The sequence below is a fragment of the Mustela nigripes genome, chromosome 1 (assembly GCF_022355385.1).
Source record: "Mustela nigripes isolate SB6536 chromosome 1, MUSNIG.SB6536, whole genome shotgun sequence".
In the NCBI taxonomy this organism is placed as follows: Eukaryota; Metazoa; Chordata; class Mammalia; order Carnivora; family Mustelidae; genus Mustela; species Mustela nigripes.
In genome coordinates, this window is record NC_081557.1 from 51,292,561 (window position 1) to 51,305,249 (window position 12,689).

Sequence of the window (12,689 nt, forward strand, 5' to 3'; positions counted from 1 at the left end):
GTTTAGTTTGGGGGAGTTTGGGGAAAATGTGGGATTAAGAAAGAGAGCATCGTTTGTTTCATAGAATGCATTCTCTAATAACAGTTCACGTTTAAAATTGGGGGCAATAATTCAAACTGCCCATGGAATAAATTTAACTGCATTTGTAAGCCTTTGTCAGATTTTTGGATTTGTGCCGAGGGATATATGGTGGCTTAAGTGTTCAACTGAAGGCCGCATGAGCTCTGAGTATGGTATTTACAGCTTTCTGGGGGTGTCATCCTTCTTGAATTCTTGGAAGGTTAGCCTATGTAACTAAAATACTTTTACTTTTGCAATTGACATTCATTTAGCTCTGTGGGTCAAAGTGTTCAGCTTTTTAGGGTATGAATAAAGAACATTTAAAAAATAAATTTTTTGTGAAAAAATAAACATTTTTTGGTGCAAGTGTTAACTGTATAAACTGCACTTGGATTACTTAGTACACAGCACGATGAATTGTCACAGAGTGAATGCAGTTATATAACCATTACCCAGATTAAGAAATACAAAATTATTAGCATTCCAGCAGCCCTCCTTATGTTCTCTCCCATCTCTACTTTTTCTTTCTCTCCAGAGGAACCACAATTCTGATTTCTAACAAGAGATCAGTTTTTGCTTATTCTTGAACCGTGTATAAATGGAATCATGCAAAATACAGCTTTTTGTGTCTGGTTTTCTTTGCTCAGTATTGTTTGTGAGCATCATAGGATGCGTGTGTGTATAAAACTTTTTCTTTTAGCATTAATTCGTTGTCCTTTTTTTTTTCCTTGACTATGGCTTTTACGACATTTAAAAGGTTTAAATAAATTGGAAATTCAGTTAATATCATTCTTTTAAATAACCTTTGAGAATTAGGTCATTTTAATAAGATCTATGCTATTTGATAGGGTGTCAGTGTTTCAAAACAAGTAAACCTTCTTTTAGGATTTCTGTTGTAAAGTTGATTATCTCAAAGCACAGATTCAGTGGTTCCTTCAGCCCACTTCTTGGCATTGTCGACATTTTGAGTGGGTGGGTGAGTCTGTGAGATGTTGAGCCACATCCATAGCTTCTACCCACAATATACCAGGAGTACCCGTCCAGTTATGACAATCCAAAATATTTTCAGGTGGTGTCAAATGTCCCTTAGGGGGGCAAAGTTACTCCTGGTTGAGAACCACTGTTCTAAGAAATGTTTTGATTTTAAGCTAGAGAGTATTCCTGCTCTTTTCTACTCATTTATTTCAGTCTTCATTAAATCCCATTGATTCTAGTGGCTATAATGTTTAAAATGTTAAATTATTATATTAGTTCTAAAGCTATTGGAATCTTCTTTCTAACCTGCCTCCAGGGGAAAAGACTTATTTATTCTGCTCAAAGAAAATTCACAAAACGATGTAGAAGACCTAACTTATTTTTCTCTTATTTTAATCGACTTATCTTTAAGAAATAAAGTTTAGGGAAGCCTCGGTGGCTCAGTCAGTTAAGCATTTGCCTTCCGCTCACGTCATGATCCCAGGATTCTGGGATTAAGTCCCCCTTTGGGCTCCTTGCTCAGCAAGGAGCCTTCTTCTCTCTTGGCCTCTGTTGCTCCCCCTTCTTGTATGTGCTCTCTTTCTCTCTCTCTTAATCTCTCTTTCTCTGACAAATAAATAAAAACTTTAAAAAAAAGATAAAAAAATGAAGTTTAGTTAAGGCTGTGTATGAGTAACTGGTCCATATGAATCTTTGTATGTATGAGTAACTGGTCCATAATTACCAACCTGACTGTGTCTAATGGTACTCCCACTTCATCTTTGGCTCCTATTGCTTCTGTATGATCTTACTTTAAGTGTAATTTAAGCATGAACTAGTCACACATTTTGAAGACTGTTTTTGATCTTTAATTTTTGGTTGAGGTTTGTAATTAGTGAATATAAGCTCATCTGATGAATAACTTCCTTCACACCCTTAGATTTAGCAGTTTTGAAATAAAATGTTGTGTTTTGTCGTAGAGGCATTTAATATATCCTTAAAAGTTTAATTGAGAGCATTTCTTTCCTCCCCATTTCTTTCCTTCCTCTTCCTCACTTGAGTATGACTTAATTACATTTCTTAGATACTCAGAGCTGGATGCTTTTTCCTGATTGGTTTAGTGAGCCTTTCCAGTGGGCTACATATTCCTTTAAGAATTTGATAAAAGCTACAGACACTTTCCTTAGAAAATGCATTTACATACCTAGACAATTTTACATGCGTTTTGGTTCTCTTGAGCCATGTATACATGGAAGACCCCAGATTAAATAGTTCTAAACTGGTTTATTCCCCTCCTTAACAAATTTTTTTTAGTTTTATAATTTATTATTCTTTTAGACAGTGGTCCATGTCAGGGTATATACATCTACCACATTTTGCCTAATAATGATCAGTTACCTTTATTTAACTCTTGGTAGCCTTTTGGATTATTTCCAATTTTCTCTGTTACATTGTTGCAGTAAATATCCATGTATGGTTATATTTCTACATTTGTGCTGATAATTCTGTAGGATGAATTTTGAGCAGTGAAATCACTCACTCAAATGAGATATATATAAACTTAGATTGATACAGTTTTTCTTTTTTTTAACTTTAGAAGGTACTAGCAGAGTGTTTCCCTAAAAGGACATACCTACTACAAATTATGACAGAATGTTTTTCTCCATATTTTGTCAACTTCGGGCTCAAAAGTTTTCTCAGTATTTTCAAAAATGGTTTTATGTATACAGATGTTATCTGTATATGTTAATATATATAGAATATAATCACATAAGTTATAAATATATGAATATATGTAACCTTCATATGTGTATATATGTATATATTTCTGTTATTTAAATTTGTATTTCTTATTACTTATATTTTAATAGCTTCATTTATAGTATATAAAACATTATGTTAAGTACATGATCTCATTTTTCCTTACACAAACCTATGAATTTCATCTTTGCATAGCTTTATGTAGCCTTTTAATTTCTTTTGTGAATTGCAGGTTTATTTATATCCTTGGCATTAATTTTTCTGATTGCTTGCTCATGTTTTTCATCGACTTGAGCATTTTCTTGACCTGTTTTTTTTTTTTTTAAGAAATTTATTTGTTTATTTGACAGAGAGAGAGAGTGCAGGAGAGCACAGGCAGAGGGAGCGGTAGACGAGAGGGAGAAGAAGGCTCCCTTGTGTGGGGGTTGATGTAGGGCTCCATCCCAAGACCTTGGAATTGTGACCTGAGCAGAAGGCAGCCTCTTAACCAACTGAGCCACCCAAGCACCCCTCTTGTCCTATTTTTGGAACAGGTGGACTGTATTAGTGCTATTAGCCTTTATCTCCCCTGAATTTTTTTTTTAAGATTTTATTTATTTATTTGACAGAGATCACAAGTAGGCAGAGAGGCAGGCAGAGAGAGAGGGGGGAAGCAGGCTTCCTGCTGAGCAGAGAGCCCGATGTGGGGCTTGATCCCAGGACCCTGGGATCATGACCTGAGCCACAGGCAGAGGCTTTAACCCAATGAGCCACCCAGATGCCCCGTCCCCTGAAATTTTTTATGTAGACCTTATTTTTCAGAATAGTTTTAGATTTACATAAAAATTGAGATGAAAAGATAGTACAGAAAACTCCCATATACTCTACACCCATTTCCCCCATTCTTAACGTCTTTCAGTAGTATGATACATTTGTTGTGATTCATGAACCAATATTGATGTATTATTATTAACTGAAGTCCACAGTTTATTCAGATTTCCATAGTTAAAAAAGTTGGGGTAAAATATACATAACATAAAATTTGCCATTTTAATAATTTTTAAGTGTACAACTCAGGGGCATTAAGTATATTCTCAGTGTTCTATGTGCAGGCATTATCAATATCTATTTCCAGACATTTTCATCATCCCAAACAGATTCTATACCCATTAAACAGTAATTCCCCATTTTCTTCTTCCTCCAGCCCCAGGTAAACTCTGTTCTGCCCTCTGTCCTTATGAATTTGCTTGTTCTAAGTACTTGATATAAGTGGAGTGATACAATATTCATCCTTTTGTGTATGGCTTATTTTCAGCATAATATTTTTATTGTTTTTCTGTGTTGGAGCATGTATCAGAATTTCATTCCTTATATGGCTAAATAATACTCTATTGTATGTATATGCTGCATTTTTTTTAAGTAAACTGTATGCCCAGCATTGGGCTCGAACTCAGAACCCCGAGATCAAGAGTCTGTGCTCAAACTGACTGAGTCAGCAGGGATCCTTTGTGTTTGTATATCCATTTGTCTGATAATGACCTTTTTTCTGTGCCAGGATACCATCCTGAAAGCACATTATATTTGTCCTATCTCCTTAGTCTCTTGGCTGTGACGGTTCTTCAGATTTTCCTTCCTCTTGATGACTGTGGCAGTTTTGAGTACTGGTTAGGTATTTTGTGGGCTGTACCTGTATTGGAATTAGTCTTACGGTTTTTTGTTTTTTGTTTGTTTGTTTTTTTTTCTCTATGATTAGACGGGGGGTTTCTCTGCTATAAGGTTACTCTTTCCCACCCATCCTTCTGTGCTGTCCTCTTTGTTAAGGTAGTCAGTATGCACAGCCCACACTTATGGAGTGGGGATTCCTGTTCCCTCTCCTTGACAGCAGAATATCTACATAAATTATTTGGAATTCTTCTGCATGGGAGGTTTATATCAGTAACCACTTTCTTTTACAGATGAGGAATCTAAGGTCTGGGTAATGTTTTCAAAGTCACACAGTGTCAACACAGGGGCTGCAGTCAAGGTCTTTGATCCTGAGTTGTCGTGGGCAGCCATTCTTTGCAGATTGCTGGAGAGGCAGGAAGTTTTAAGTTTCGTTAAGGTTCAGGACCATCATGGTTTATGTGGTTTATTTCCCACAGTACGTTGGTACAAGCGCTGCTGCTGATGTAGTAGGAGCTGTATATTTTTATTGATTGATACATTATTTATTTTTTAAGGATTTATTTATTTATTTTAGAGAGTGAGTGGGTGTCCTTGTTGGGGTGGGTAGGAAGAGGGGAGAGATAGAGAGAGCATCTCAAGCATTCTCCGCTGAGTGCGGAGCCCAGTGCAGGGCTGGATCTCAGCCACCTGAAATCATGACCTGAGCTGAAACCAAGAGCCAGGTGTTCACCTGACTGAGCCACCCAGGCATGCCTATACTTTTATTTTTCAATTTTATTTCTATATAAAAATTTCCTTTAAGCAACTTGACAGCCTAAAGAGAAGAAGGAAATGGGATTGAAACACATACAAGAAAAAGAATGGTAGCGTAACACCAAAAAGCTTTACAAAGCCTAATTTGACTATACATGGTATATATTTTCCTCTTATATGTTTATTAGATACCTTACTTTTGCTAATCTGATTTAATTATCTTTTTATTATATTTTCAAAAAAGTCTGTTTTGTCAGTTAGGCCACTGAAGGCAGAGAGAAAGTTGTGTCTTACTGGGAATGTATGCTTCATGCAGCACGCACTGTGCTATCACATTCATTCCTTCCGCAAATATTTATTGGGCCCCTTACTTGTGACTCAGATTTAAAACATCCCATATGTATAAGATAGAATGATAGCAGTTTTTAGGCTGCTTTCTCTTGTAAACAAAACTGTATGAGGAAGCTTCAGAAACTTGGAAAAAAAAATCAACAGCTTTAAATAATTTTTATGTGACAAAATGCCGTCAGGAATGTAATAATTTTTATTTGTTTGTTTCTTAGTTTTTCCGGTGAAAATGTTTAGTTCTCCTTTGAAAGGAAAAGCTATGTTCTTATTTAGTGTTTACTTTAAAATTTCTCCACAGGGTCACAATTCTTAACTTTGTGGCAGAAAATCAGAAGTGAAACTGACTGGAAATAGAGCAAGAGCAGAATTGAAACTAATAAGTTGGGCCTGAAGTATATGGTAAAATGAAAAAAAAAAAAAAAGGTTTTCATCGTTTCCAAATGTGTGCTTTTGATATCTGTGTGTTTTTACCTGTCAGACTTATTACCACTGGGTTGGGGAAGAGGAGGAATATTTGTCATTTTTGATGTACTTGAATGAGTGCAGCAAGAAACTAGGGGGTATTTTAGATAAACGAAAGACAGGTCTATGTTAAGGGAAGAGTTGAAGCATTTTAGGTTTTATACTTTGTTGTAGTTATATATATATGTTATATATATAATGACATCAGTAATGTCTCAGGAAGAGTTAAATTTTTCTGATGTCTTGAATGATGTAGTAGTTGTGTACTTAGATTATAAGCTAGAGGAACACATGGAGGATTGAAAAGTTGACATTGGAATTTTCAGTGGTATAGGGGCACTTGGGGGTTGATTGAGCATTTGACTCTTGGTTTCAGCTCAGGTCTGGATCTTGGGGTGGTGAGATCAGCCCTGTGTCAGACTCTGCACTCAGGAGAATCCATTTGAGATTCTCTTTCCTTCTCCCTGCCCCTCTGACTTGTGTGTACATGTGCTCTCCCTCTCCATCTCTCTTTTTTAAAAGATTTTATTTGTCAGAGAGGGATGGAGAGAAAGAGAGCACAAGCAGTGGGAGCAGGAGAGAGAGAAGCCTCCTACTCCCTGAGCAAGGAACCCAATGAGGGACTTGATCCCAGAATCCTGGGATCATGACCAGAGCCGAAGGCAGAAGCCCAACTGACTGAGCGACCCAGGTGTCCCCCTCTCTCACTCTCTTAATAAATAAATCCCTTTTTTATAAAAAGGTATAACTCATAGTATACCTTCTTGGTTTAATATAAAATCTTGTTTTCTGTCTTCTTTTAAGGTAGAAGTGTGAATTTGAATCATAGAATTTTATAGATGCAAAATCTGAAGCCCTCAGAGTTGAAACTATTTCCCTGGTAATAGGCTTGGTCCATCTATTTTTTCCCTTCCTGAAGGAGTCAGTAAAGAATATTAGTTGAACAAATCTGAATTGAGTATTCCTTTGGTTCCTTTTAGTGACAGTCGCCTGACAATTACCTGACAGTTCCTCTTGTCTCTTTTAGTGACAGATATCTGACCAGATCCTGGGTCTCACGAACAGTTCTACTGTGCTTGGCTGGGTGTTTGAGAACTTGTTTCTTAAACTTATCTCTGTGCTTTGACACATCATTTCTGCAGCTCTGGGGATTTTAGGCTAGAAGTGAAATGGGAGAAAGACTGTATTTTAAAGTTCTCTTTATAGGCAGAACACTCAGACCCCACCCCCCAGTCCCCTTTTCTGGTATGAATTAGAGTGAAACTTTGGAATATCCCTCTGTATTTGAAGTGATCAGTCTTCCTGTTTTGTCCCTGGGTCCTTACCAGGCTGACCCCCCCCCCCCATGTCTATTCTTTCTGAATAGTCCACTTGAAAGTACTGATTCTTTACCTTTTAAATTTCTGAAACAGCAGCATCTGGTGATTATGGGTTTGTGATGTCAGGAATTTCATTCTGTGTAATATTTGATGATGATTGCCATAGACCTCATTTGCTAGAAATGTTACTAGGCATTGAAAACTTTAGTAAAGTGCATTTAGTAAAGTCCTTAAAGGCTGAGCCCGATAATGCTAAAAGCTGAGCATTAGAACCTATTACTTAAGAGTCTCTGTTTGTTTGGTTTGTTGAAATATCTGGCATTTTTTCCTCTACCATGGTTTTTAGAATGTCCTGAAAGAAGCATTCAGATATTTTTAAAAGCAAGGAGAAAAACTGGGAAGCTGAAAATGGCAGTTACCTTTGGCTTTTGTTAGTAGATGCCAGGGTAAGAAAAAAGAGAAGGTACAAATAAGTAAAAGTGGAAATCAGACTTACGATCTTTTTTTTTTTTTTTTCAGGGAAAACTGCTTGTTCTTTTTACCATGAATGTACTTTTTTTTTTTTTAACTAAGGGTTTAATTCTGAACTATAAGTACTTTATATGTCATGTTAACTTCTCTTAAAAGAAGTATAGGGGTACCTGGGTGGCTCAGTTGGTGAAGCACCTGCCTTCGGCCCAGGTCATGATTCCAGGGTCTTGAGATCTAGCCCCATATCTGGCTCCTTGCTCTGCAGGGAGCCGGCTTCTTCCTCTGTCTCCTTCTTGTGCATGTGTGCACTCTCTCTCTCTCTCCCTGACAAATAAATAGACGAAGAAAGAAATAAAAGAACCATAGAAGGAACTTAACTGCATCAACCATTTATTCAACAGATATTTATAAAGCACCTTCTTTGAATTATGTTAGGTGTGTGATTAGAAACTGTATGCCTCGTTTCCTCTAACCTACTTATGTCTTTCTGAGGATATCAATTATTTCCTGTCACAATACCAGTCTTTTTTTTTTTTTTAAAGATTTTATTTATTTATTTGACAGAGATCACAAGTAGGCAGAGAGGCAGGCAGAGAGGGAGAGAGGAGAAAGCAGGCTTGCCGCTGAGCAGAGAGCTCGATGTGGGGCTCAATCCCAGGACCCTGAGATCATGACCTGAGCCGAAGGCAAAGGCTTCAACCCACTGAGCCACCCAGGTGCCCTGCCAGTCATTTTTTTAATGAGACTAAAGGAAAATGAAACTTCTAAAAAAATGTAGCATGAAAATAATTTTATTTAGAATTATGAAGAACTTTTTTTAACCTTGTCTACCTTAATAAGTAGAGTAATCTCCTTGAGAAAACCGGTACTGCTTTTATCCACTAAAATGTTAATATCTAGCTATATATGGGAAGCAGGAATATGAAAAAGATTTTTAAAATTTTCATTTTGAAAAGAGATCACAAAGCAAGATAGGCAGGTAGCCTGTGGGTGCTCATTACAGGTCTAGGATATTTTAGAGTACTATACTCATTACAGGAGAGAGTTGGTCCCATTTTAGACTTACTGTAGAGAATGTGTTTCAGTCTTGTTTTCATGCATTGACTTAATGGAGTTTGTTCTGCTTGGAGGGTATTTAATATAAATGTGAAAGTAAAGAACAGTTGTCCAGGTGCTCTGGAGAGACTAGTTTAGTTTTGATTTTCATGTTTTTCTATGAAAAGACATCAGTTTGATGATTAGATGGGGGCACTAGAGTTGCAGAATTTCTTTTTTTTTTTATTAATTTTTTATTTTTTATAAACATATATTTTTTATCCCCAGGGGTACAGGTCTGTGAATCACCAGGTTTACACACTTCACAGCACTCACCAAAGCACATACCCTCCCCAATGTCCATAATCCCACCCCCTTCTCCCAAACCCCCTCCCCCAGCAACCCTCAGTTTGTTTTGTGAGATTAAGAGTCACTTGTGATGCAACATGGGGGCTTAAGTGGGTAGGAGAAGAATAAATGAAACAAGATGGGATTGGGAGGGAGACAAATCACGAGTTGCAGAATTTCTTAATTGCCCCTTAGATGCATTTTTTTTGGGTTTTTTTTTGCTGCATTTTTGATAAATAAATGACAATTTTAGAACTACCTGAAAATTACTAAAAGGTATTGCTCATGATTATTACCTTGAATTTTCAAGAAACAGTTACATTTTCTATATCCTCTTTAATGAAGTAGCAAAAAATATATATATTTATTATGTATATACTTTTCTATTATTGTTTATTATTATTTTTTAGAATTGAAGTATAATTGATATGCATCATTAGTTTTGGGTATATAACATAATGATTTGATATTCATTTAAATTAGAAATGATTGGCACAATAAGTCTAGTTGACATCGTCACCATACATAGTTTTTTCTTTTTTTTTAGTAAACTTTTTTTTTTTGTAAACTCCATTCCCAATGTGGGGCTCAAACTCATGACCCGCAGTTCAAAAGTCACATGTTCTACTGAGCAGCCAGCCAGGTGTCCCAGTCACCATATATAGCTACATTATAGTTACATAAAAATTTTTTTTCTTGTTATGAGGACTTTTAAGTCCTTGTAGCAACCTTCAAATATTTAGTACAGTATTATTAACTATAGTCACATTACATCCCATGACTTATTTATTTTGTAATTAGAAATTTGTACCTTTTGACCCCCTTCATCCAGTTCATCTCTTATCCCTTGTTTTATAATTTCTTTTTTTAAAAAGTTTTTTTTTTTTTTTTTAGAAAATACTTTATTTATTTGTTTGTTAGAGAGGGAGCTCACAAGCAGAGGGAGAAGCAGGAGCTGAGCAAGAAGTCTGATGTGGGACTCGATCCCAGGACCCAGTAATCATGACCTGAGCTGAAGGCAGACGCTTAACCGACTGCGCTGCCCAGATATCCCTTTTTTTTTTTTTTAAATGATTTTATTTACTTATTTGAGAAAATAAAAATAATAAATAAAGAGAGAAAGCATGCAGTGAGGGGTGGAAGGAGAGGGAGAAGCAGACTCTGGGCTGAGCAGGGAACCTGTGTGGGACTCTATCCCAGGACCCTGGGATCATGACCTGAGCTGAAGGATAGTTTCTTTTTTTTCTTCTTTCTTTCTTTCTTTCTTTTTTTTTTTTTTTTAAGATTTTATTTATTTATTTGACAGACAGAGATCACAAGTAGGCAGAGAGGCAGGCAGAGAGAGAGGAGGAAGCAGGCTCCCCACCAAGCAGAGAGCCTGATGTGGGGCTTGATCCCAGGACCTTGGGATCATGACCTGAGCTGAAGGCAGAGGCATTAACCCACTGAGCCACCCAGGCGCCCCTTAAAATAGTTTCTTAAAAACAGATAATTATTCCTTTAATATGGTGTAGTGGGAAGACTTGTAAAGCTGGTTCTGAGTGTGACTCAGGTAACTTTGGGAAACTTTGTTCTGGTCTTAACTTTTGCAAGAGAAGATTGGAAATAGATTGGATTATTTCTATCTCTAGACATTTTTTTTTTTTTTAAAGATTTTATTTATTTATTTATTTGACAGAGATCACAAGTAGGCAGAGAGGCAGGCAGAGAGAGGAGGAAGCAGGCTCCCTGCTGAGCAGAGAGCCCGATGCGGGGCTCGATCCCAGGACCACAGGATCATGACCTGAGCTGAAGGCAGAGGCTTTAACTCACTGAGCCACCCAGGCGCCCCTCTATCTCTAAACATTTTTAAACCTCATTGTGCCTCCTTTTCCTCAGTTGCCAATTGTTTGACTTTTCTTCCCTAATATTTTCATTCCATTAACATTGTGTTCAACTCTGTTCTACACTATCATTTGTTCAATAGTTATTTTTTCTGCTGCTGTGTATTACCACCCTGGTGAAGAATGTGGATTCTAGAGCTGATTGGGTGAAATCCTGGTCTTTCCGTTTTCCTAGCTGAGCAGTCTGGAAGTTACTTGATCTCCTTATGCCTCAGGAGCGCTCAAATCAAATGGGCATAATAGCACCTACCCTCTGGGGTTGTTGAAAGGATTAAATGAGTCATAAATTTGCTTTAAAAAGTGGTTGGTCAGGGAAAGTGCTCCAGAAATGTTAGTTGTTGGCTCCTGTTGTTATTACTAATTTGTTAGGCACTGAGGATACAGGATCAATAAGGTGCTGTCCTTGCCCTGAAGGGACACATAGCCTAATGGTTAAGGCAACTATATCAGCAAACCATTTTAGTGTAATACAGGAGATGGTTTGAACATATGCTGAGGTGGGAAAGGGGAGGAAAAACATTCTAGCAGAGTGACCAGCCTGAGTAAAAAAGTAAGATATCAACAGGAATGGCAGATAATTAACTGAGGCTGGAGTTTAAGTCGTTTGGAGGAGGATGGTGGAAACAAATGAGTTGGAGAGGAATAGTTTGGGATTAGATTATAAAGGGCCATATATGCCATGTTTTAGGATTTGGGTATTATCCTGAGGTAGAAGGAAGGACAGTCTTTTTTTTTTCTAAGATTTCATTTTTTTTTTTTAAGAGCAGTTTTAGATTTCACAGTGAAATTGAGCAGAATGTATGAAGATTTCCCAAAAACCCCTGCCCCCACACATGCATAGTCTCCTCCATTGTCAATATCCCCCACTCTGTGGTACATTTACTATAGTCGGGGAACCTACATTGACACATCATTGTCGTCCAAGGTCCATAGTTTACGTTAGGGTTTTCTCTTGGTGCTATATGTTTATATGGTTATAGACAAGTGTATAATGACATGTATTCACCAATATAGTATCATACAGAGTTGTTTCACTGTCCTAAAAATCTCCTGTGCTATACCTGTTCATCCCTCACTCCCTCTTAAGCTCTGGCAACCACTGATCTTTCTACTGTCTCCATTGTTTTACCTTTTCCAGAGTGTCATACAGTTAGAATCATACAACTCTGTTGAGTATATACCGAGGACTGTGATTGTTGGGACCGTATGACAAGAATATGCTTAGTTTTGTAAGAAACTACCAAACTGACTTCCAAGATAGCTATCCCATTTTGCATTCCCACTAACAATGAATGAATTAAGAGTTCCTGTTGCTACACCTCCTCGCCAGCATTGGTGCTGTCAATGTTCTGGAGTTTGGCTGTTGTAATAAGTCTGTGTAGTGTCATCTTGTTTTAGTTTGGATTTTCCTGATGAAAAATGATGTGAAGCATTATTTCTTTTTTTTTTCTTTCTTTTTTTTTTTTAAGATTTATTTATTTATTTATTTGACAGACAGAGATCACAAGTAGGCAGAGAGGCAGGCAGAGAGAGAGAAGGAAGCAGGCTCCTGGCTGAGCAGAGAGCCTGATGTGGGGTTCGATCCCAGGACGCTGAGATCATGACCTGAGCCGAAGGCAGAGGCTTTAACCCACTGAGCCACCCAGGCGCA

General features: G+C 37.3%; 1 protein-coding gene across 4 annotated transcripts in view; it reads left to right on the forward strand.

Annotated features, from left to right (window-relative positions):
- Window positions 1-12,689, forward strand: part of UVRAG (UV radiation resistance associated) — a 301,403-nt gene that overhangs the window by 2,105 nt on the left and 286,609 nt on the right. For 2 of the 4 annotated variants that reach the window (XM_059411145.1, XM_059411165.1), the window contains exon 1: window positions 5,822-5,919. The exons of the other annotated variants lie outside the window; for them this stretch is intronic. In XM_059411145.1, the coding sequence (XP_059267128.1) occupies window positions 5,917-5,919 (3 nt within the window). In that variant the 5' untranslated portion in view covers window positions 5,822-5,916. Of the gene's footprint in view, window positions 1-5,821; window positions 5,920-12,689 lie in introns of those variants that run through there. 4 annotated transcript variants of the gene reach the window in all.